The sequence below is a fragment of the Oryza brachyantha genome, chromosome 9, assembly GCF_000231095.2.
Source record: "Oryza brachyantha chromosome 9, ObraRS2, whole genome shotgun sequence".
NCBI lineage: Eukaryota > Viridiplantae > Streptophyta > Magnoliopsida > Poales > Poaceae > Oryza > Oryza brachyantha.
This window is the reverse complement of record NC_023171.2, coordinates 9,752,241-9,777,503: the sequence shown is the minus strand read 5'-3', so window position 1 is coordinate 9,777,503 and position 25,263 is coordinate 9,752,241. Positions and strand designations below refer to the sequence as shown.

The 25,263-nt window shown below is 41.5% G+C and overlaps 2 protein-coding genes across 2 annotated transcripts; both read right to left on the bottom strand.

Moving 5' to 3' along the window:
- Positions 1 to 218: 218 nt before the first annotated feature.
- On the bottom strand, positions 219 to 5,025 carry LOC102714767 (glutamate receptor 2.9-like). Its single transcript, XM_040527333.1, has 4 exons — positions 4,716 to 5,025; positions 2,654 to 3,939; positions 1,412 to 2,119; positions 219 to 1,155 (listed from the first exon to the last, which is right to left on the bottom strand). The coding sequence occupies exons 1-4, from the start codon at positions 5,023 to 5,025 to the stop codon at positions 601 to 603; spliced, it is 2,859 nt and encodes a 952-aa protein (XP_040383267.1). The 3' UTR covers positions 219 to 600.
- A 2,542-nt stretch (positions 5,026 to 7,567) lies between these two features.
- LOC102721015 (glutamate receptor 2.8-like) lies at positions 7,568 to 15,894 on the bottom strand. Its single transcript, XM_040527797.1, has 3 exons — positions 15,613 to 15,894; positions 14,159 to 15,483; positions 7,568 to 9,176 (listed from the first exon to the last, which is right to left on the bottom strand). The coding sequence occupies exons 1-3, from the start codon at positions 15,866 to 15,868 to the stop codon at positions 7,857 to 7,859; spliced, it is 2,901 nt and encodes a 966-aa protein (XP_040383731.1). The 5' UTR covers positions 15,869 to 15,894; the 3' UTR covers positions 7,568 to 7,856.
- Positions 15,895 to 25,263: the final 9,369 nt, after the last annotated feature.

Sequence of the window (25,263 nt, the reverse complement as noted above, 5' to 3'; positions counted from 1 at the left end):
GTGTGCAAGTTCAGTTATTTTCTTTTCTGAAGACATGACAATTTTTATGCAGATCGTACCACGTCAACGTTGAAAAAAGGCATGTGGTTTTAGATAATGATACGAGTTTGTTAATTACCCCCTTGGACGCATGCTTAATGCCTAGATTGAGCTCTCTGCTTTATCGGTTAATCCATAAAGCTGTAGGCCTTTGGGTTAGGTTTGGGTGACGTGCTTTGTCATTTAATTAGCAGCAACTGTGAACTGAGTTACACACACAATGCCAATACTGGCCTGGCATTGCCGACCTAATTTGTGAAAACAAATCATAGGTACAGGTTGGTACTAATCCCTCTGTTTCGTAATGAAAGTCTTTCTAGCATTGTCTAGATTCATTTGGATGCTAATGAATCTATACACATATATAAATTATATACATTCATCCATAAATAAATTTAGGCAAGACTAAAAAGACTTACAATAAGAAACGGAGGTAAGTAGTAATTTCAGATGAAACTGGAAGCAAGAGATACATTGAGAATCAAATGGATCAATAATCAGTGAATCAATGATCAGTTGTTAGTTGTGTTCTTGTCGCTGAGCTTGCAGGAGATGGAGAAACTAGTCCATTGCCCGCCTCTCAGAATGCATGTATGAAAAAGATGGTGGATCAGGGCCCTGAACAAATTCTTCCCTACCTGGTGTTCCTTCTCCTTCTTGTAAGCTCTCTATATCACTGTCTGAATCAACGTTTTGGACAGTGTGATTAGGTGTGCTGAATGGAGTCTCAGCTGCACTGTTAGCATTTGTTATTGTCGGCTCATCAGCATTTTGTGGAGCATTAGGTCTTTCACGCTCATGGAATATCTTGATGAGAATGGCGAACCATCCACACCATGAACTCTGACCGCTGTCGCTGCTCAAGTCATGTCGATGATGATAAAGGGTTAGGGCAACATGTAGGATCAGTGCCAGTAATGAAGATGCTCCAGTGATGATGAATAGCCCAAGAAAGCTGCGTACTGTAAGGCTACTTGAAGTTTGGGAGTCGCTCTTGTCAGGACATGTTCTATTGCTGTACAAATCTTTCTCTAGTTGGGCCATTCTGTTGCTTGATGTGAAGTTCAATATTCCTCTTGAAATCTCAGCAGTGAGTGGAGAGCCACGAGGGAATGCCTGCAGAAGTAAGAAAAGAATGAGGATTGTAATATGTCTTGATGGTCAAATTCCATGCTAAGGTAATTGCATTTATGATTTAACTTTTCGCTTTAAATTTGGTACAAAAATACATAGTGAACTTCAGAGAATTTAGCTGAATACAAACTAGATATAGTACAGAAGGTCTACGGAAACTAGATAGAAATATCATAAGCTAGATTGGTACCAAACTTATTACGGTAAAACAATGTGAAGATGGTGCTTAGTTACTTACAAAACCAAATCCATCGAACTTGTAAGTTGGCCCAACCATAGTATAGTTGTGGCAATACTTTGAAAGGAACACTTTAAGGTATGGTATCTCATCAACAACAACATCAACTCTACCAGTTGATAGAGCCTCGTTGTACTCGACAGGAGAGTCAAGGGCAATCAATTTTGATTTGTCAATTTTCAACCTTTCCAAAAGGCCAGGCATGAAGGAATCATTGAGGTAGCCAACATAGCCCCCTTTCCTGATGACTTCGTCTAAATTGGTGACTGTTGGCTGAAGTTGTTCCACTGTGAGAATTGAACTCAAGCTTGCAGTATAACTCTGCTGCAATATCAGCACCACGAAAAGCCAAATAACTAGCACAAGTCTTGATAAATTGTTCACAATCCTCTCCCGATGAGCAAAAACAAGTGTGGAGAAGGCAAAGTAGAAGAGAGATCCAATTTGACTGGCTGGTGGTCCTCTGAATTCTTCATTCGTTCTGTGTTCAATAAACCAAACTACAAAACCTGTGAAGACAAAGAAGGCCCCAGTTCCAAACCATAAGTCAGCTGTTAATGGCTTCAGGAACGTCCATGCAGTCTTCTGTCGCCGATCCTGGACTGGAACTAGCATACGCACTCCCGACTCAGTATAAGGAAGAGTGAAGTCCACATATAAAGAACGGTTGGCCAAGATTGTAATATCACCAACCACTGCATCAAATTCCTGCCAGATGTTAAAATAAGGTGATAGAGAAACTTTCAGTTAGAAATTACCTAATCATCTGGGAAATGCAAGGATAGAAAACATTCATCTACAAACTAAGAGGGCCTTATGAGTGTTTCCACAGAATTCATTCGGAGAGATTCTATGTTTTTCCTAATTGGAGCTGGCGGCAAAACTACTCCCCCGTCCAAAAATGTAGCTACCTAGGATGGAATTTGACTCATCCTAGGACTATGAAACTGGACATGGAGAATTACATCATTTTGTAGATACATTTCGGGATGAAGTACTTGATAATTGAGAGCAGATAAAACTGCCTGACCTAAGTTGTAGTCAGGCTTGCATTTTTACAAATGCTTTTGTAGTTTGAAAATCTCAACAAACAAGCACAGAGAAACAAACTGGTGATTCTGTAGAACTGAGAATAGCAATAAGGAAATCATAATGCAGATAAGTCCTACATCAATTATGATAATAACTGGTCAGGGGATAAATACAAAGAACAACGTGGAAGGAAGCAAAGCCAATGCTTACCTTAAGATAAACTTTGTAGATAAGTGTGTCGTAAGATCCATTACTCTCCCCTTTACCATTTCCAAACTGCTCAAAGCGATAGAGTATTTTGTAGGGTAATGCATTGGTAACTTCGTTGAATACATCAATGCTGAACCCTTTAAAAGTGCCATTTTCATGTTTTATAAACTCAGAAAACCCAGGTTTCGCAGGCACACCGATTTTGAGTGTTTTATTTATTGGTAATAGCCAACCCCTAGGTGCAGTTGTACCCCCTCCTGGCCATCTGACGGTATCAATACTAACTTTCGTATTTAGACTTCTGGAAATGTTAAGTCCTGGTGTCCAATAAGCAACCACCCTTTTCTCCTTGCCAACTATATTTATTATCTCGTAAGTCATCGATAGCAAGTGCATGTCTTGAATGTGAAATCTCCCACTCATGCCTAAGAAATCAATATTTATGAGTGTGCTCTTGAGTTTTTTAGCAGCCTTGGAAGTGTTGATCCTGTCAAAATCAGTGGACCCATTTTTCTTAGACAGAAGAAAGTCTGAGTTAACATATCCAGCCTTCTCTGCTGCTAATGCTAATGCCCACACAGTGTCATATGCATAGAGACCAGATATTGTGGGCTCACTCAGTAAGGTACCTGGATTTTCTGATTGATACTTCTTGCGCCACCTCTCTCTAAAGTTTTGAAGTTTTTTAGTATCATTAACATAAGGCTTCATCCCAATAACTCCTTGCATCACATCAAATGCAGGAGAACCAAGTAAATCAAATATGTCTGTTAGGCCGTAAGCTGCAATCCATACAAAGCCCTCGCCCATCATCCCTTCATCCTTGGCATGCTGGAAGAAACTAAGAGCGAGCTCATATGACATCCGGATGACAAATATGCTTGTCCATTTGAGTTTTAAGTTTGAGATGACTTTCTTTATGTCGTCAGGTCCAGCTAAAGGGTGTATCTTGTACCTGTGGGAAACACGAATTTCAGCTTGTCTTAGGGCATCAACAAGGTCTGGAATGAATCTGGTGTTGGAATCATCATCTTCGACGATAGGAATGACGTCTCTCCAATTGAATCTTTGAACAAACGATGCAATAGCATCTGCCTGTGAGGAGTCATTCCATGCCGTCCTGATGAAATATGGAGTTTGGCTGGGCGATCCACATGGGCTATTTGCAGAGAATGAAATAACCGGAACCGACAATTTGTTCCCAAGCTCCGCAAGAAATTTGGCCTGGGTTGATCTCTGTGGCCCAACGATTGCTTGCACATGGACATTTTTCAGTAGATCAACACCTGCAGCATAAGTTTTACAAAAAAAAAAAACATTAAGTCTTTACAGCAGAAGATTCATCATGTAACATACTTTTACAGGAGTACTAGCACTAAAAATCAGAAGAAGAATTCTATCCAATCATCACACAATCCAATCTGGTCAAGACCTTGCAATGCATCAATTAACTTTCTGACCTGCTCAAATTGCCACCATAAAGGTTCAGCTTACACAATTGCAGAAGACTTACCATGACAAGCAGAACACCATGACCACCGCCAACAACAAAAGTTAATAAAATCCTATTCCTACATATTCCCTCGATGCTTCTCCTAATTTTTTGCAGCGTCAAGATGAACCCTAGAAATCGCCCACCTTGCACGCCCCTAGCTCAAGTTCCAACCAGCCCCCGGATCGCTCCGCTCATACGATGTAAGTAACTGCCGCGACGCGACAGCACGGGGCAAGACGACGCAGCGGGGGTACCTTCTTGCCTCAACGGCCCCGCGCGGTGACGCAGGCAGCGAGCAGGGATGGACCGGAGCCGAGAGAAGGAGGCCCGCGCCTCGCTCCGGCGGCCGCCTCGCCGGAGCCCGGAGGCGGCAGATGGGAGAGAGAGAGAGACGGTGGAAAGCCCACGAGAAGGCCCATGTAGAAATCTAATGTACGGCCCACCCAACAGCAGCTGCTCCGGCCCAGCGCGAGGTGGGCCGGCCCACCCGCAGCGACCTCGTCGTCGTCCACCTCCGCTCGCCGGCCGGCGTCGAGGAACTTACGAGAGCTGAGAGGAGGAGCGCACCTGCGGAGGCGGCGTCGACGGCGCCGGGGCCGGTGTCCCGGAGGTGGAGCCTGAGCCTGGTGCGGTAGTGGGCGTGCTCCCTGGCGGCGTAGAAGTCCTCCATCGCGAGCTCCATGCACGCCCAGCTCGTCTTCCCCAGCCACGTGCTCCTGTCCAGGATCACCCCGACGTCCACCCTCCGCCGAGCAACCGCCTGCCTCCCGCCTCCATCGACGACAACGTCCACTCCCAGAACGCCCGAGGAGCAGAGCAAGACGACGGCGGCGAGGAGCAGAGCAGGAAAGGTCACCGTTCTTGCAGCTTCCACCATGGTCACCTGGACAACAAGCTCGATCAGCTACTGCTACTATCTAACTAGTAGACGGACGTCCATGGCCGTCGACTGGACCGCCTCCATTTTCCTCCCAACTTCTCGACGAGCTAGAGACGAGAGGACTTAATTAGCTCACATGCATTCAAACACGTACGAACGAATGATCGATATCGCTCAAATAGATCGATGCAGTCAAACTAATCAGCTGCACGCTAGATGCATGGGTAGGAGCAGATCGATTGGATGGGGGCGCGCGAACGGTCAAAGTCGCCGTATCATGCCGCGGCCTTGCGCGTACGGGACAGACGACATTACCATGAATTCTTGATTTCCTACTTGATAGTAACTTAAGGCTGTGTTCTTTTTTAACGAAAAAATAAAAGATTTTTTTTCGTTCGTTTCTTTATAACTATTTAGTATAGACGATATAATTAATTATCACTTTTGCTATTGATCAAACATTTGATTTTTTTTTTTTCTATCAAACACGTACGTAATGCATAGGGGAGGATATGTATGACCTTTTTTACTTAGATGCACGCCTTCAAATTATCATCCAACAATAGTGACCGGAATTGATCGATGGAATTAAAATATTCAAACATTTGATCACTAGGTGGACCCATTAATTATATTACAATTATAAATATATTTTTAAAATATGAGATGATGAACTTTTGTATCTAAACATTTTATTAAAAAAATTGTTTAGTAAGGTGAGAAAAAAACCGATAACATGTAATCCACGACGAAGAACACGGTTACACAGCCTAATTTGTTAGGGGCAGTTGAAACAGTCAGAGATTGAACAGAGAGAGTGGCGTTCGTGCGTGCTGCAGTAGCCAGATGTTGAATTGAATCTGGAGCAGTGTTGCTCCAGCAGGCAGAGAGGATCAACGGACGCGGATTCGTTGCCAGCAAGCCAAGCCAAGCTCGAGACGAGGACTTGCGTTGATTAATAATTCGTCAGTCGAGCGAAGCGAACCGACCACCAGCAGTAGCAACGCAGACCGTTCAGGACAGTGACACATATTGGTTTTTTTCTGATCATATCTCCCATCTTCTTTAAAAGAATTAGACGTGGTGACAATAAATCTGCTATCTCACCTGCTTACTAATTACTAATAACTGTACGTATAGCAAATTTTATAAATTACTAATTGAACGTATAGCAAATTAAGTTGGAAACAACTAAATCTAAATGGATAGGTCGACGTAAAAACAAACTAAGTTAAATATTTCCAATAAAATCCCGAGCATATGTATTAAAAAAGGAAAAAAAATACTCACGTGAATAGAAAAAAAAAACTTCCTGAACTATATACCATGATGAGCTTATATTAACATGTTGCATTGTGATATTTTTTTTATAAAAAACTGTAAATTGAACAACCCAAACTCAAAAATCTCGTATACGAAACTGATTGATTGGTTGCTTAACGCCTATTGGCTATGGCACGCACATGAAACGGTAAGAAAAAACAGAGCCAATAGTTAACTCAGAGATGTGTTAATTAAATTACTCCCTCTGTTTTATAATATAAGATGTTTGCCTTTTATACTTGTAATATTTGACAATATGTTTTATTCAAAAAATTATAGAAATATCATTTATTTTGCTTATGACTTATTTTATTATCAAAATAACTTTAATCATGACTTGTCATTTTTTATATTTATACTAAATTTTTAAATAAGACGAATGATTAAACGTTGCAACCAAAAGAATAAACGGAGGAAGCAGTAATTTGTGAGGTGCAAATTAATGTGCAAGGCAACATTGAACCGTACGTTTTCTCCATCTGAAATTTCCTGCAGCCTCAATCTCGCACGGAAACGACTTAAGGCCAGTGGTAGTCGGTCCAGCTGCTGGCGCCGGCCGGCCGGCCGGCCGGTAGAAAGTCAAATGGTGGCGATGGCATCGCGTACTCGAATTTTTCTCCTTCGAAAACGATGGAGTTTGATCGAATGAATATAGACAATCCCAAGAAATCAATTTGCCGGCCCTTGAGAAACGAACACGTCATGTTGCCGGCTCTGGGTTTTCACATTAAGTAAGTTTGTGATTGGTTTAAAAGATAATATATGTGTAAGAGTTATTACATTTTAAAATTAAAATTTTAAATGTTGGTGCATCCATATCAAAATACATAATTTTTTGATTGTTTAATAGAGATTAAGGTCTAGAATAGAATAAAAAAATGATGTCTCTTAGTAAATGAGAAACATATAAGAATGAGAGGGTACATAGATATAAAATGAGAAAAATTTGAGTAACAATAATTAGTAAGATAAATAGTATTATAAATAGTGTTCTGTACCGGGTTAAAAAAATATTTATATTTTGAAATGGATGGAGCAGAAGAAATTGGAGGATCGGTTTGTTGAGGCCTGCAAGTAGGACAGTGACTTGTTCATTGAAGTACACAGTAATTTGAAGTGGCTGTTAATTTAATTCTGATGGGCTTTATTTTCCCTTATCTTATACTGAGATGCCTGGCCTAGCCCAGCAAAGGAGGATGAATTTTAAGCCCAAATATTGGCACGAATGCAAATTACCAAAATCAAATTACACTGCTGAAACTTTGTAAATTTTGCAATGTAGAGTCGCATGAATTACAGGGGAATTGTAGTTTGTAAATTTCCACCCTGTTACGATGTTATAATCGTTGAAGTGATCTAATCTGTTCATCTTTTCATCGTCGTCAATCTCGTTGGTAAACGTCCTGGAGCACAAGTCACTCTTCAGTTTGCTCCAAGAACCGTCAGAAATCAATGGCAGTTACAGTTAATTCTGTTTTTTTTTTTGGGAATGACAGTTAATTCTGTTAGTTGTCTCTGCCATTCTCGCCGGAGCCGTTGGGATCGCGAGCTTCATCCGTTGCCGCCTCCTCGGCTTGGCCACCGGCACCGGCCAGCTCGATCTCGCAGCCGGCCATGGCGGGACTCGACGTCTGCAGCGACCAGTCGCTCATGTATGTGTGGTTGGACAGGCTGATCGGGCTGGCGGCTGCGTCGTGGTGCACGGCCGACGGGGAGGCGCCGGCGGCGGCGGCGTCGTTCCGGCCGGTGACCTTGGACCTGAACGTGTGCGCCGAGAGGTCCTTGCCGTCGTAGAGCTTGGCGAACCTCCGGAGCGTCCCCTTCCATGACGGGTGCGAGGTGAGCAGCAGCCGGATGTCGCGGCGGTTGGCGGCGACGAAGGTGGCCAGGTGGATGGCGCAGCAGAGGAGCGAGGTGGCGCCGGTGATGAGGAAGAGGCCCCAGAAGCTGCCGAAGCTGAGGCTGTCCGCCGTGAACGGCCCGCCGGCTTGCGTCGCCGCGCAGCCGTCGCTCTCGCCGAACCACTTGCGCTCGATGAGGTTCATCTCCTCGCTCTCCGTGAGCGCCAGGATGGCGCAGGACAGGTCGGCGACGTACGGCGAGCCCTTGGGGAAGGCGAAGCCGAAGCCGCCGGTCTTGTTGAGCTGGCCGGTGACGGCGAACCGGTCGCAGTAGGACTTGAGGAAGATCCTCAGGTACGGGGTCTCGTCGACGACGGCGCCGATGGTGCCGTTGAGCAGCGCCTCGTGGAAGCTCTGCGGCGCCCTGTACGGCACCAGCCTCGACGGCGGGAACCCCGACCTGTCCATGGCGCCGCGCATGAAGGAGTTGTTCATGATCCCGACCCTCTCGGCGCCGCGCCACAGCGCGGCGTAGTCGGCGATGGACGGCTCCAGCTGCGGCACGGTGAGCATGGAGGTGAGGCTGGCCGTGTAGCTGGACTGGAGGATGAGCACGACGAAGCACCAGACGACGACGGCGAAGCGGGAGAGGTTGTTGCGGAGGTTCTCCCGGTGGGCGAAGACGAGGGTGGAGAAGCCGAAGTAGAGGAGCGCGCCGACCTGGTTTGACGGCGGGCCGCGGAACTCGTCGTTGCCGCGGTGCTCGACGAACCAGACGGCGAAGCCGGTGAAGAGGAAGAAGGCGGCGCTGGCGAGCCAGAGGTCGTAGCGGAGCGGCTTGAGGAACACCCACGTCCGCTCCCCGCGGTCGTCCCGCAGCGGCGCCACCATGGCGATGCTCGACGCCATGAACGGCAGGGTGAAGTCAACGTGGCTCGACCGCGCCGCCGTGATGGTGATGTCCGCCACCGCCGCGTCGAACGTCTGCACGCAAAATTTCGCGAAAATTATTTGATAAACCGACAAAAAAAACTTACGAAATCTTTGAAACTTTTTGTAAGAAAATTTAAAATCTAGTTTGATTTTTTTTCTAACTCAACCGAAAAACCGAGCGGTTTGTGTTATCGGATCTGTTTGAGGAGTCTGGGTTTTGTGCAATCCGACTGGTTTCGGTCGGTTTCGTAAATCTTGACTTTCCACCCACAAAAGGTTTCAAATTTCACTTTGAAATTTCTGAAATCTTGAAAAGTCCCAGAAGGAAGTGCTTCAAGCAAAAGAATTCAAAGTCATATACCTTCTGTCAAGTCTCAACGAAAAAACCTGTCCAATTTTCTAACTGTCCACAAATTTTGTTTGCAATGTCACATTTCCTTCTGACCAATTGAACGTGGACAGGAAAATATATTTGATACAGTTCTTATCATTAATGATCGAAAGGTCACAATTTATATCGAGATCCCAAGAAATCATTTGGCAGGTTTTACAAGTAGCAATTACACAAGTTCATGCAAAGATCTGGTCATATCCTTTTGGGCCAATCAATTAGGCCCAGTTCTTAGCTAATCACTACAGTTTGTCTAATGAAAACGTTTATCTAACAACAGAGGAAAACGCTCTTGGTCCATGCATGCTTCACGTGCCAATATTTTTTTTTTCTATAAGTCAACTCATCTAGTGTCTACTTAATTAATCCTGGAACAAACACTGTTAGGTGATGATTTTCCATGTAAGCTGTACTAACTTAATCTTCTGGTCCCAAAACGAGAAGGGCCTAAAGAAAAGAGAGGAAGACATGGCTCAAGCAAGTTGACTTAAAATGCAATTGCAACACTTGCATCTTTTGCAAGTCCAGTTGGTCATTGCTATTGGTCTTGGCTTCTAGTACTATATGTGACATTGTATATCATATTTGTGTACAAGTTGTGCTAACTTAGGGCCAGTTTTTATGTCATTTTTTTTGCCGATACCATATCGAATATCCGAGATCGAGCAACCAATCCCGAGACGACGAGACCTAGACCTAGCTGATGATGAACAATGGTTAGTACTTCTACTTGCTAGTAGTATATATTTTTCTCCTAACCTCTCGAATATATTTTTTTGATAAACCGACGGAAGGACCGTCAATTATATTTCATGAAGAAGGAGTAAAAACCCTAAATAAGTTATAGAAAGAGAAAAAACTTATGGCCAAAGCAACTCACAACACACGAGCTGCACCACCAACCAAAACAAAGGCGGAGCCCAAAGCGAGGCGATGCGGTTTAGTTGGCTGCAAGCGACATCGAGGCTCTAATTTAACGATACATATGTCATTGTTGCCGAGCTTGTCACCACGCGACACAGTAGCTCTGACCGCCGTACGGCTATCGTGTCATCAAAGTCAAGAAGAAATCTAGACAGACCAAACCAACACGTATTAAGTTGGACCTCTCGAATAATTGACACTGATATTGTTCAAATCATTCGATCGCTCCAAGCACATGCTGGGGTTAATGCGGTCATTTGACATTTGACATTATTTTGACCGGTCAATTACCATCCACTCTTGAATGCACAATGAGCTGTTTGACAGCAACAGTACTCTAGCGACCGATATATATGCTGACTTTTCTCAATTCTAAGTCAATGTTCTCGACGTCAAGTCTATTTTCATGGCCTGCCCAGTAAAAGTTAACCATTTCTATATAAATATGTTTGAACAGAACCATATATAATAATAAAGGTGGTGATTGCCAAACGATATATTTACAAATAAAAAACAATTTATAAATAAAATCTTTATATATGTATTCTTATCGATCTAAAATACAAGACTGAAAAATAAACTCCGACAAAACCCCCCTCTCTGGCTCTCTCAAAATTAACTTTAAATTTAAGGCAAAAAATTTAAATTTTAACTTATAAGTGTAAACATATGTGAAAAGATGGAGATGTTGTTTATAGCAGCCAAATTCCGTGGTGTAAAAAGGAATTTGCAGCAGCAACAATGGAGACAAAGACTTGGGCCAGGGTCATACAAAAAGTTTGGGCTATCTATATATATTACCGGCGTATTCGATCCCCAAGAAGAGCCTAGTAAGAAGACTTGGAATTGAAGGTGATGATCAGGTCAATATTCTTCGAGATCAGCTGGTCCAATTTGGGAAGGGTCTCAATAAGTTTGATCTATGGTTCAATTTTTGAGGAGACAAGAGACAGAGACTGGTACTGGCATGCCATCACATGCCATGATCAACTCTTCTATGGTCAAGAGCTAGTCATGCCCATGCATGGAGATTATTTCAGACCACAGAGAATATGCCGAAATGAATGGAAGATATCTAATATCATTGAAAAGGGTTGCTTGTTTAAACTATCTATTTTGATAAATTCTACAGTATTTGAGAAAGCACCCCTAGTTAACAAATTTTACGCTAAAAATTTTATCACCTTGAATACATAGTAACTAGAGGTATTAAACTTTACACAAGGATTGTATTAAAGAGCAAGCTATATTTCACACAACAAAAAAAACAATACGATTCAATTGCTGTTCCTTAATTAATTAATATCTAGCTAGCTTGAAAATAGTTCCTTAAAAATGGACCCTAGGACTTATTCTTTTCAGCTACTTCACTGAATTATTGTTATGTATTATTTACTCAATGTCTCTAATAATACATTCTTTTAAAAAAAATTCTTTCGCTTCATTGCCTAAGCAATATGTGTTCTGAGCAACCTGTAAAAAAATATTTTTTATAATATTTAATTTTTCTCTACAATGAAATAATTAACCCGTAGCAATGCCAAACATGCATATCAAACATGGCCCTTAATGGACTATGTATTTATGCAGAAGGAGCAGGGTAAAAGGCAGTCAGCTAGGAACATAAAGTCAGAATCAAAAGCAGTTAAGAATATATAAAGTCAGAATCAACCCCATGTATGCTACATGATATGTAGTATTAATTCCACTAATCCGTTAGTTGTACTCTCTCCAGATAAAGAAAAAAAATCCACTACTTACAGATTGACCAGCATCTTAATTCTTAACCACCTAAGCGTCCTCTTCTAAGTGGTCATGACAGGTACTACAAGCAACTTTGTGTGATAAGTACATGTTTGAATGGTCAACTGATTAGGAGTGGCGTTCTTCCCTCAAGTATATATATTTAGTCAAAATATCATAAACCTTAGTTTAAGTTCACAAAACACAGTTATCTATTTCATCTACATATATACTATGAGAAATTTTGTGATCCTTGACAAATACTCGGAGAGACAAAATTTTTAACGTAAAATTTTAGTACATCTAAATACTTATCGAGTTTAACACCCAATATTTTTTAGAATGGTAAAAAAAACTTACATAGAAATGCGCCACACCCATTAATTCATAGTTTCGAACTTCAAACTATGTGACTTTTAAATTTAATTTATCCAATGACCAATTAGTTTGGAAATATATGAACTTATTGGATTTTGTCATTGAAATCACTGCCGTACGACATTTATAGTTTTTGATAATAAACGGGACTTAAATAAATTGAAAACATGGTGCTCCCAAATTAGCCCTATGTCATAAATCTCAACAAATGGACTCGTCAGTAGGTACTGTACCTGAGTTTCTGACACGGGAAACTAACTAGCTAGTTTGTTTTAAATTAAACGATTTTACATGTATATATGTATCTTCGTGAACGCGTTCCCTATCACAAACTCAAAGAGGCGGAAATCAACTGCTAGTTTTCATTAGGGTATTGGATAGGGGTGTGGATCCTCGGCACTGGTCATTGATAGATGGGCCATATAGCACGTGGGACCTATCTGTTAGTGTGCAGTGAAGTACTGTAGAGGATCTAAATTGATCGGATAGCTAATCAATTTCGTGTAAAATTTCCATATATGACAAAACCTAGCTAAAATCCAAACGATAAATTGAAGAAATGGGATCATACCGAACCCTGTTTTGGTACTCGATCAAAGTCATATTCTATGGTCGCTCCCTTAAAGTCAAACAAGGACTAGTCTAAATGTCGTCTCTATCGATGATTTTTATACAATTCCTTTAAAATTCGATTAATTCTGGTGTACACTGACCGGGGACAACATAAAGAAGACTACACGATCGAGCACCACGCAAGTCTGCCGTTCTCTTACTTAATTGCGTGCATATATTGTGTATTTATCAACGAACCGAATTGAATTTTTGTGCATGTAAATCGATCGAAATGAAGTTTAAACTTGTACGTAAAATTGACCCTAGCTATTATTACCACCAAACTTTATGTAAAATAAATGTTGACTGCTTATATATATATGTTTATTTTTTTGAGAAGAGTATTTTCTTTACCCAACCTCTGTATCCAACCGGATGTATATGACTTTTTTTTTAAAAAAAGTTTTAGAGAAGATTATTTTTTACCCGTTATATCTAACCAGATACCTACGATCTTTTTTTATATATAAGTGGAACTTAGTCAAGTAGGAAACATAACCCCTGAAATAACCAATCTGAAACTTGTTCTTAAAGAGATTTAGACTCAGAACGTTGGGTGCTACTCAGATCGCTGTAACCACTAGGTTGCATGACCTTTCATGTCTATATATGTTTATGGAAAAGAAAAACATTAACCACTTTTATTAAATTTGTGTGGCCTTTGGTCGTCGATTGCCTTTCAAATACCATTTAGCCACTAAATAATGTCGTAATGTACGTGTAACTATTAGTGTTATCTTCACAAATATTTAAGATATATTACTAATCGAAGGTTTGGTCATATTCTTGTCTAATCCATTATATTTCTGAAGAAGTTCTTATCCATTAATTTCCATGTTATTATGTAGATTTTGCAAGTAAAGTTTAGTAAATCAAACAATTAATGTTCAAGGTTATACTAGATAGCAAGCACATATAAACTACACTAACTGGAATAAATAAATGTAAACAAAAATACATGTGATAGTATTTTGCAAGAACTTACCCCGTCACCAACCTTCTTGACGAGCATGTCGTAGGGCATGGACTCCGCCTTCACGTACTCCACCGGCAGCGCGTAGGGCAGCAGCCGCACCGCCGCCTCGAACACCTCGACCACGAACCCACCGGCGGTCGTCCAGTTCGTCACCGGGTCCACGTCCAGGTGCACGATCGGCCGGAACCCCGAGCTGACGTTGCCGGGCACCGCCACCCGCAACCTCCGTGCGCTCGTCGGCAGCACCCACCCTCTCGGCACCACCGTCGACTCGCCCGGCCAGATCACCGGCGCGAGGGCGAGGCTCGACGCGTTGGTGACGGCGGGGGCGGGGGCGCCGCCGAGCTTCCGTGTCAGGCCTCCGTTCTTTCTCCAGAACCCGATGCTCCTCTCCTTCCCGTTGTCCATGGTGTTCAGCACGCGGAAGGCATGTGCCGTTAGCTCGCCGTCGACGAGCTCGAACTTGCCGCCGAGGCCGTCGAATGTCGTGGCGGTGATCGCGTCCAGGAACTTCTTGCCAGAGCTTGACTTGCCGAGCCCGGCGAAGTCGGTGGGGCCGCCCGTGCCTCCCACGAGCCCCCGCGGTGATAGGTCGCCCGGGGCGAGGTGCTCGGCGGCGGACGCGACGGCCCAGGCGGCGTCGTATGCCCACACGGCGTAGCTGCCCATCTCGGCGTGCTCCGAGTCCGCGCCCGGGTGGTCGCGCATGAACCGGCGCACCCACCGCCTCCTGACGTCGCGCAGCCGCGGCGTGGTCGGCACGTATGGCGCGAGGCCAATCAAGCCCGGCGGCGCGTTGATCGAGGCGAGGAGGCCCGTGAGGCCGTCGGTGATGACCCACGCGAAGCCCTCGCCCATCATGCCGGCGGCCTCGGCGGCGGCGAGCACGCGCTCTGCGAGGTCTGGGCGCGTGTGCACCACGAAGGCGCGCGTCTGCAGCGACTCCATGCGGTACATCGCCGCGGCGACGGCATCGGAGGAGGCGCCCGCCGGGAGCGCGAAGCGGTAGGGGACCTCAGCGCCCGCGTCGGTGAGCGCATCGACGAGGAATGGCACGAAGGCGGCGCCGTAGTCGTCGTCCTGGTACACGGGCACCACGCGGCGCCACCCGAAGTGCTTGGCGAGCGCGGCGATCGCCCCCGTCTGCACGGCGTCGCTCAGCGCCGCCCGCGCGAAGAACCTCCCGGCGCCGGGCGACACCGATGGGCTCGTCGCCGAGAACGACACGACGGGGACCTCCGCCCGCGTGGCGAGGTCGGCGACGAACGCGGACTCCACCGACGACTGAGGCCCAAGGATGGCGCGCACCCCCCGTCCCTCCATCAGCTCCAGCGCTGCATACACGCAACAAAACACCACGCGACGATGAGGACGCACGACGATGACGACGAGCATCATCCTCCGCTCTCCACACACAAGCTACGATACCCAAACGACCGTGCAGGAGCAGGAGGTGTCCATACCGGCGGACGCGGCGGCGACGACGTCGCCGCGGGAGTCGCGGTGCTCGAGCCTAACCCGAGCGGTGGACCCCGGGAAGGCGGCGTAGAAGTCGTCGAGCGCCATGGGGATGGTGGTGTTGGCGATCTTGCCGACCGGCGAGCCGCCGTCGAAGATGAGGCCGACGGTGACCGTCACCGGCTGCGCCTGCGCCGCCAACAGAAGCAGGCGTCCGAGGAAGATGAGCAGGAAGAGAGGGTTCGGGGTGTGGCCAGCCATGGGAGCGGAGCACCGAGAGAGAGAGAGAGAGACGCGCGCCGGAAGGAAGGGACAGGTAGAGCTCAGCTCAGCTCGAGATGGTGTCGGCGTGTGAAATACGCTGTACACGCTTGACTTGGCACATCCCCATCTTTTCGCGCCTTTTTTATGCTCCGGTGAAGTGGTGGTCGCTATGCCCAAAAGGTACGTGGCAGACATACACCGCTGACGTGGACATACGTACGTATCCGGAGCTGACTTCTTCCTTTTATTCAAAACTTTTATTAAATATGAAAAATTATAATTATATTTAAAGTTTCTATAACAATAAATTAAATCATATAATAAGAAAAAGAATGGTAAACATAAAACTTAAACATAAAAGTCAATAATGTCATATAAAAAACATGGAGAGAGTATTTGGATGAAAAATAAAATATTATCTAATTTTATTATAGCTATTTAATAATATAAATAATAAAATTAACTACTACAAAGTTAAAATTGTACTTTAAGACATGTGAGATGATATCTTTTTTATAATAAAAATACGTTGTTTAGTAATTAAAAAACATGCGTATAAAAACCTATGATCCAAAAATCTGGCCAAAAAAAGCAATCGGCCCGGCCCATTCGTTCGATTCGGCCTAGTCGTCGTCTCCCTCTCTTTCTCACCAGAGCCGGTTCAGCCACCGCATCAACGCGAAGCAGAGCACTGCTTCGCCGCCGCGCGCGAGCTTCGCCTGCGCTTCCACTCGTCGCCTCGCCTGTCCCACGCGCGGAGCCAACCCGAGCTCAAGTTCGTCGATGCCGCGCTTGCCTCCACCGCTGCCTCCCTTCCAACCCCCTCTCTGCACCTCCTCTCCGGCCACCATCCGTAGAGCAAAGGAACGCCACCGTCTCCTGTTTCTCCCCCCTGAGCCTGAAGTCGCGCACGGATTTCGCCGCCGGCGTCAGGAAGCCGCGGACCCAGGCTCGGCCGCTAGCGACATCTCCTTGCCTTCGGAGTTGATCACCACCGCGCCAAAGAAAAACCTCCCCAAGGTGAGGGATACCATCCCCAATCTTTTCCCCTCTCTCTCCCTTCAGCAATGGAATCTCCGCTGTTAACTTACATACACCACCAGTCACTTTTATCTAAAAGCCTAAGCAAACACAGAAATTATATCATGTTAAATTACGTGTATCAGTCAGTTGTACCTAAAAGCCTAAGCTAACAGAGAAAACAATCAACTCGCTGTACACACTCCAACACCCATTTTCGGCCGCGTTCACCACCAGAGCACGCTGGTGGTTCTTCTCTCTCCACCGAAATGCAAACCCTATCGGTCACGTTCTGGTCATCCTCATCATCCCTAGCGCCGGCCACCGTTTTCTATAGGATAGACGTCTTGTGGGAGGTGTCGTGCCGTTGCTTTCGTCGCTGTTCATTCACCTAGATGCTAGCATCCTAGGTAACAGGGGAAGAAGACGATGAACAGTGTTAGCCCGGTTCACTGGCTTTTTATTAATTTTGTCCCGGTTTTCTCATGTACTGATTATATAGTACATGAACCCTAGGTTATAATCATCCATCTCTTTGTCACCAAAACAGAACCTCGCAATCAATCTATACTGGTTTTAACAGTTGAGGGACCCATTGTACCTGTTTTTTTGGCTGGAGTACGAAAATCGGATTCGTTAGTAAAATAAGGGATCTCGGATGAACTTATTCCTAACCCATAACATATAGCCCGTTTAAGTTTTAAACGCATAGCATATGGCCTATTTTGTTAAAAAAAAGCACAGTACCTACCAATGCAATTTGGCCCTGTTTTTGGGAACCCAGAACACACTTGTCTCCAGTCCCCAATCTGTATTTGTTTTTCCCATATTGCAGGAGCGATCAGAAAACAAAATCAGAAGAAAAGAACAAACAGGGAAGCTTTGACTCGGAAACCAAGAAAGAAAGAGAAGAATAAATCGTTACTTAAATTAATGTCACGTAACAGAGACCCAATTGGGTGCTTTCCTTTCTGCAGCTTGGAGGGCATTCCTTTTGGCGAAGAGCAAGTTCAATACAATAGTATAGCTAACTACTGACTTCCATTTATCTATAGTCAATTTAATAGCTAATACATATAATAGTTAGCTACAAAACATCAATACATGATCTCACATGTCATATATTTTATCTTAAAGTTCATGTGCAGTTGGCTACAAATTAGTAGCCCACATCTCTTCTCTCTCCCCTCTTATATCTTTAAAATATGCTTAGAGCATGGCTAATAATATAGCCAACAAGCTGGCTATAAGATTTCTTGTAGTTTTCTTATAGCCCACTCATATAATGGTTCGTTCTTTATCTTTAATGCAGGACCCACATGTCTGTCTCACATGTTGTCTTGGTTCTTGTGTCTGAGCTGGCTATAAGCTTATAACCAGCTTCTCCTCTCTCTTCTCCATTCTCTCTTTCATATCAGCATTTAGTTGGCTTACAGCCTGCTATTATACTTTCTCTTATAATTAGCTTATTAGCTGCTCAGAGAGGCTGGCTGCGTCCAAGACAAAATCTTGGGTCCGAACAATCTTTAGTGGGTATCTTTTGTTTTTTTAAAAAAAGTTAAACAATATATATTTACACACAGAAAATAATTTTAAAATAAAATTTTTATATACGTGTCGGTGAATAAAAAAATCACAACACGAATCTTGGCGATGATCGGATGGCCCAAAAAAGTGAGTGCAAATTAACATATATAACAAGAATCACTAGGGTGATAGTTAGCAAATCATTTTATTTTACGGCCGAGATGCCAGCATGCGCCGGCCCTGCTCGACCTGTCCGTCCTCGCCAACGGGTGCAACAGCAGCCCGCAGCGCTCGCTAGCTCTAGCTCCGGATGGGGTGACCGCACGTACCACAGAACACCTCAGCTGGCCCGGCCCGGTGAAGGCTGATGTTCGATCAAATATATATATATAATACCTGATTTAGTTATTCGACGATACAAATAATAAAATTAACTACTATAAAATTAAAATTTTAATCTATAAATATGAGACTATGAATAAAATTTATAAAAAAAGTATTTGACGGACACCAAACGACGTCTTCGCATGTCAAAATTTATTTAGCCTGCCTAGCTATTTCCGTATGCAATAATGAACCTCCCTGCAGGCTGGGATAATCGATTATCGCAGGTGGACCACTTAATGCGCCCATCTGCCAAAATAAAATTTTGTATTTTACTTTTTAAGGTGGTAAAACAAAACAAAAAATATTCTTTATTTTTAGTAGCCATCTTAAACACTACTTTGACCTTACATTCGTACATGCTTATCCTCGCCACTACACTACGAAGCACTTTCTGTTTAGAAGCAAGATACTATTATTTTGACTTCATATCTTCTAAACTTTTCATATTTACAAATGATGTTAAATGGAAATATAATCGATTACAAAGTTGTACTATAACTTTCATGTAACTCATATCTTCATTTAAGGACATTTAAAATATAGATAATAGATTTTGCAACAAATATATGAGGTATTATAGAAAATATTTGAGCCTGTTAAAAATTCTCAAATGAAAAAGAAATGTCAATTAGAAAGTTGTAGATCTCATCAAGACCAACAAGTTCTATATAATATTCATCTTTATCCGACTTTATATGAAAAAGTTATATACAAATATATATTATATTGGTATTTGGATTACTGCAGGCCCGTCATTGAGTAGTCTGTCTACAATAATTATTTTTCGTATAAAGCCTTTTCGTGGCCCGTCTATAATAACACTCTTATTTTTCTATGTGATTCTCTTATTGGTCTATCTGTGATAATAAGTTTTTACAGACAGGTTGTATCCTCCCCTCACCATGGACCACCTTACAAACGAGCTACTACTATCTAACGGTTCGCACAGAGTCCGAGGAGGGGATTTTTTTAAGTAGTGCACCACACAGCTTGCGATTAGATGTGGGAATGGGAAAAGGCTCGTGGGTTCTTTTTCAGCCCTTTTTAATTTTTAAAAATTTTTTAGTTCAAAACTCTATAAAATTTTATTTTTAACCCATTTTAAATCCGGCCCTTAAATTTTATAGACAAAATGATACCACCCTACATGCGATGCGATACTGCTGTGCCAACCATATTTGGAATGTTCCTGCATGCACATATATGGATCTGGATCTCTACATGAAAAGTTGGGAGCCCTCTGGCTTTCGCATGCATGCAAGCTAGCTGCACGGCCGTATTCGGCTCTACTCTATCTAACCTCAGATTATGTTGTTTTTCACGCGAACTCTTTTTAAACTGCTAAACGATGTATTCTTTAAAATTTTTCTATAATAAAGTTGTTTTAAAAAATTATATTAATCTATTTTATATTATTTTAATAATTAATAATTAGTTAATTATATATTAATATACTACATTTGTACGCTGGATAACTTACCTCTTCTCCGCCACGCCGAACGTAGCCGTACTCATCACCTATCATTTTTAATGTACTGAAAGCTTCCCTACTTCCATCCTCCGAGAATAGGATAGATTTTTATCCTTTAACATAGTTTCAAGCTATAAGCGACCTTATGATTTTTCAGATAGTACTTTATTCCACACCTATATGCAATATCTTTATTTCGCATATAGCATTTTTTGCAGTAACTACTTTTATTTTTAACCTATCAATTTTTCACTAAACTATTCCTCCCATTGCAACTTTTTTATATGACTACACGTCCATCTTTTGCGTTCTAATTATGCTTATAAGTCAAAATTTGAATTTAATTTTAACCTCAAATTTGAATTTAATTTTAGGGTTTTTCACTGAATTAAATTTATTTTTCATCCATAGTTTTTAGATCGCTAAGAATACATATATGAAATTTTATTGATAAATTATTTTTTATTTGTAAATATATCATTTGGCTTTTTTCAAACAATCACCCCTGCACTTTTCCTACTTAATAATTTTCTAAAAGAATAACATGATCATCGAATAATTAACTGATAGGCTCATATTTTTAGATCTACGTACTCTAGATTAGCAAAAGTGAAAGCGATCCTCATTTTGATTTTGGACCACATTTACCACATGCGTGTGGTCTCGGGCCATATATGGAGAAACAGCAACAACCCCGGCCGGCTCTGATGATCGAGGACAAGGGGTTGATGCTGTTGCTGTTGGCGTGTCAGCTTCGGCCTATCTAATCATCATCATTATTAGGGACTGTTTGGGATAAAGGGCTAAAGTTTAGCCTCTTGTCCATTGATTGTTTGGACCATTATTATAAATAATAAATGTAGACTATTAATTAAATCCATCCATAACCTTAGACTAATTCGCGAGACGAATCTATTGAGCCTAATTAATCCATGATTAGCCTATGTGATGCTACAGTAAACATACTCTAATTATAAATTAATTAGGCTTAAAAAATTCGTCTCATAAATTACCACTCATTTATGAAATTAGTTTTTTTTATTAGTCTATATTTAATATTTTAAATTAGTATCTAAACATCCGATTTGATACGGGGCTAAAAAGTTTAGCCCCATATAACCAATCCCTAAGAGACACAGCAGGGGGCTGACACGCACCATTATTGTGCAAGTGGACACAACAACTTGCTACAGTACATATATATACACGGAGTACAAAATTAACAAGAAGCAGCGCCAAGGATGCATTGATTTATACTACCTACCTCCGTTTTTCCGTGAAAGATGTTTGATTTTTTTTACGATGTTTGATTATTTGTGTTATTTAAAAATTTAGTATAAATATAAAAAATGGCAAGTCGTGCTTAAAGTTCTTTTGATAATTATAAAGTAAGCCACAAGAAAAATAAATAATATTTTTATAATTTTTTAAATAAGACAAATGATTAAATATTATAAGAAAAAATCAAACATCTTACATTATGAAATAATTTCGACCTAAGCCATACATAATTCACATCTCCGTACTGTTTTCTCAACTTGTTTTCCCATGCAAGTTAATCTGGGGTACTAAACTGATCAGTATGCACTGGTCAAGGTTTGCAATTTCGGAAAGAAATTTCGGTTCTGCTTGTGGAATCCAGTAGTAGTTCTTTTTCCGAAATTTCTGAAACAATCATTTCTATTTTTTAAATTCATGCCATTGTTGAGAAAATAGTTGCTATTACCATTTAAATTTGAAAATTTCGTCGCCCCTATAAAAGTGCTTGCCAAAATTGCAAACCACTGGTACCAGAAAATCAGAATCAATGGATGGCACACAACAACAATCCACATGTTTTGGTCCATATGCATGTACGTGTACATTCGTCTCTGCTTCGTGTGTAAAAAAGTTTCAGTAAAGGCTATATATTTTACTGCATTTTGATCCTCTATGGCTATTAATTAATTTAAACTGATCTAACACACCTATAAGATTACATCCAACTAAAAGTGCTACTAGAGTATCGATACTACTGCTAGAAGCAATACGGGCTAGCTAAAATGTGGTGCTTGGTATGGGTAGTGTCACGCAACTTAAGCGTACTTATGTGCATTTGCGGGCATAAGATTTCAGCCCTTACGTTGGAGATATATTACCCACATCCCCAAAATTACTCATTGAACCAAGAGAAGATTTCCAATTTTGAAGAGTAACTAAGGCCACTTTCGGTTGTAGTTTAGTTATCCGTCGTGGTAAACATAGAGATATATTAGTACATGATTAATTAATTATTAATTAAAAAACTGAAAAAAAAGATGAATATAATTCTTAAAGCAACTTTCCTATAGAATTTCTTTTTGCAAAAAACACATTATTTAGCAGTTTAGGAAACGTGCACACGAAAAATGTGAGAATCTGGGGGAGAAGAACTCGGCCTAATTAGATAATGGATTATTTGAATTTAGACATAGCCATTAATTTGGGATATATATATATATACATATATATATATACACACACACACATATGAGCATTTTCATGGTTAAGAAAACTTATTGGAATAGAATGTCAAAATTCAACAACATAAGTTTACAACATTATATTTATGTCACTCCAAAACACGCAGTACTAATTCAATCTATACATCTCACAACAGAAATTACAAATTTGGCTTCCATTAATGCTGGTGATGATATTCATAGCCATATTTATTATCCTTTTGTAGATTGAATTTAACATAAAAATTTTGCAAGATGCATGGTTAGTCGCCTATTATATAAAAGTCATCAATTCTTTTTAGAATTTCTTATAGTTATTTGATTGCTATTTGAAATGTGATAAATGAATGAGTGCGTCCATTTGAGTTGCAAAAACCACTCCATCCCTATATTTTATCAAATTAAATTACGTCATGGTTCCAAAATTTCAGATTGGAGTTTTAAACCTTGGGTTGATCAAGTAGAGCATTCTCAACGTTTCATCTATCCCATCCTCCATCCTGAAAATAGAGGATGAGAGATAAAAAATGAGCTCTAGCAGAACATCAATTTCATCATCTATTTTAGATGTCATCCATATTAGGAGAGAGAAATTTTATATTTAGATGTTCTCTCCACCCCTCCAAAGAAATATGGAGAATGTCATATATGGATGATCTGCTGAAGTACAGAGAGATATGAATGATGAAACTATTTTAGATGATCATCTAAATAAAAAATATAGATGACCAAATTTAGATAAACTATTGAGATGGTCTTACAGGGGATAGAATATCATCTGTAGATAGATCGGTACGTTGAGATAGAGAGAGGGATTGAGTGAATTAATGGTAGTATTTAGGATTACTTTTAAGTTTTTCTTGGCAGGGCTCCAACCCCAATACTCACACTTGGTGGGAGATAAAGCCTAACCAAACGTTCTAGATTCACCAAAATATGGAGCAAAGCGGGCTGGAGAGCTCTAGAAAATGAATTGGCGGTGTGGAATTCATGACATTTTGGTTGCTCGATCCGTAGCTCCTCTTTGATCGAATTTCAAAACCCTCCATCCACAAATTCTCAGTAAAATTACCTACAAAAAATGCCAGTGCCCTGCCACGTACTAGTCATTCCTATTGTACCACTTGGCACGGTCCCATCTCATGTGGCAACGATCGATGCCCAGAGATGAGAGCAGGGATAAATCTGCCGATGGAGGCAGCGCACCAGCAAGAAACCGGCAGTTAGCAGCGCACCGACTTTCCATCCCTATACACCGCAAGTTAATTTTTGGCCGATATATATGCACATGATGTGGACTGCCGCGTTCGTTTGGGGTGTAGTTAATTCGGGGTGAAAAACGTACTAATAGAATAGTATACGATTAATTAATTAATAGTTATAAAAAATGCAAAATAAATCAATATTATTTTTTAAAATAACTTTTCTACAGAAAATTTTTATAAAAAATACAACGTTTAGCAGTTTGGAAAGCGCGCGTGCGGAAAACGAGGAAATCTGGGTTATTAGGCCACCTCCAATGGACACCTATAAGCTATCTATAAGGTACACTATATAATTTTTTAATAGAAGAGAGATAAAAACTATCTCTTAATCAAGAGATAGTCGCTTACACATATTTTAATGTCAAGGGAGAATGAATTGTGGGTCATTTGTGCTATGAGTTAGTTGCTAAGAGCTAGACCATTGAAGAAGTTATCTTTTAGATAGCTTAGAGATAATATGCTATCTCTATTGTTAGAGGTGACCTTAAGGGGCAGCCAAACGTGGCCTCATTTATGCTTTCATCCTTTGTTCGTGTGGAAAAAGTTTTAGTTGAGGCTATATATTTAATTACACATGATGTTCTAGCAATTAATTAATTTAAACTGGTCCAACTCACCTACAAAGTTACATCCTATACTTATTAGAGATATGTTCCGAATTATAGTATGTAATATATTTGGCTTATATTATTAGTTTCCTAATATGACTTCTAGTCTTTTTTAGAACTCATAGAGTTTCCTAAGGCTAGTCTCAGTGAGAGTTTCATGGGCAATAAATATAGTGGCATGTAGACATGTTTGATGATGTGGCAACATATTAATGAAGAAATAGATGAAACCCTGTATGCACAGTTACCAGTAACTAGCCAGACAACTTGTGTCTTACATGTAACTTGGAAAACAAAAGTTGTGAAATTATTCATTTTGAGAGAGGGGTGTTTTTCCTAGTTTCAAACATTTTTACATAATATGTCACTCTAGATAATTGTGTTCATAAAACTTACATTGAAAATGGCCTAATAAGACTTATAATATTTTTTATTAGGACTCTTAGATTTTCCCTTATATATATCACTTGTAAGCTACACGGGAAGAGTGCGATGGTCCGTTGTATTCTCTTGCGTCGTAATCATCACCTCGTAGTGATTATTGCTGGTTAGCGCTCGTGTTTTTTTTTTCTCAAGGGTTTTCACATTAAATTCTGTGTCTCTATTATGTCTTCGATCTGGTCTATTTTTCTAA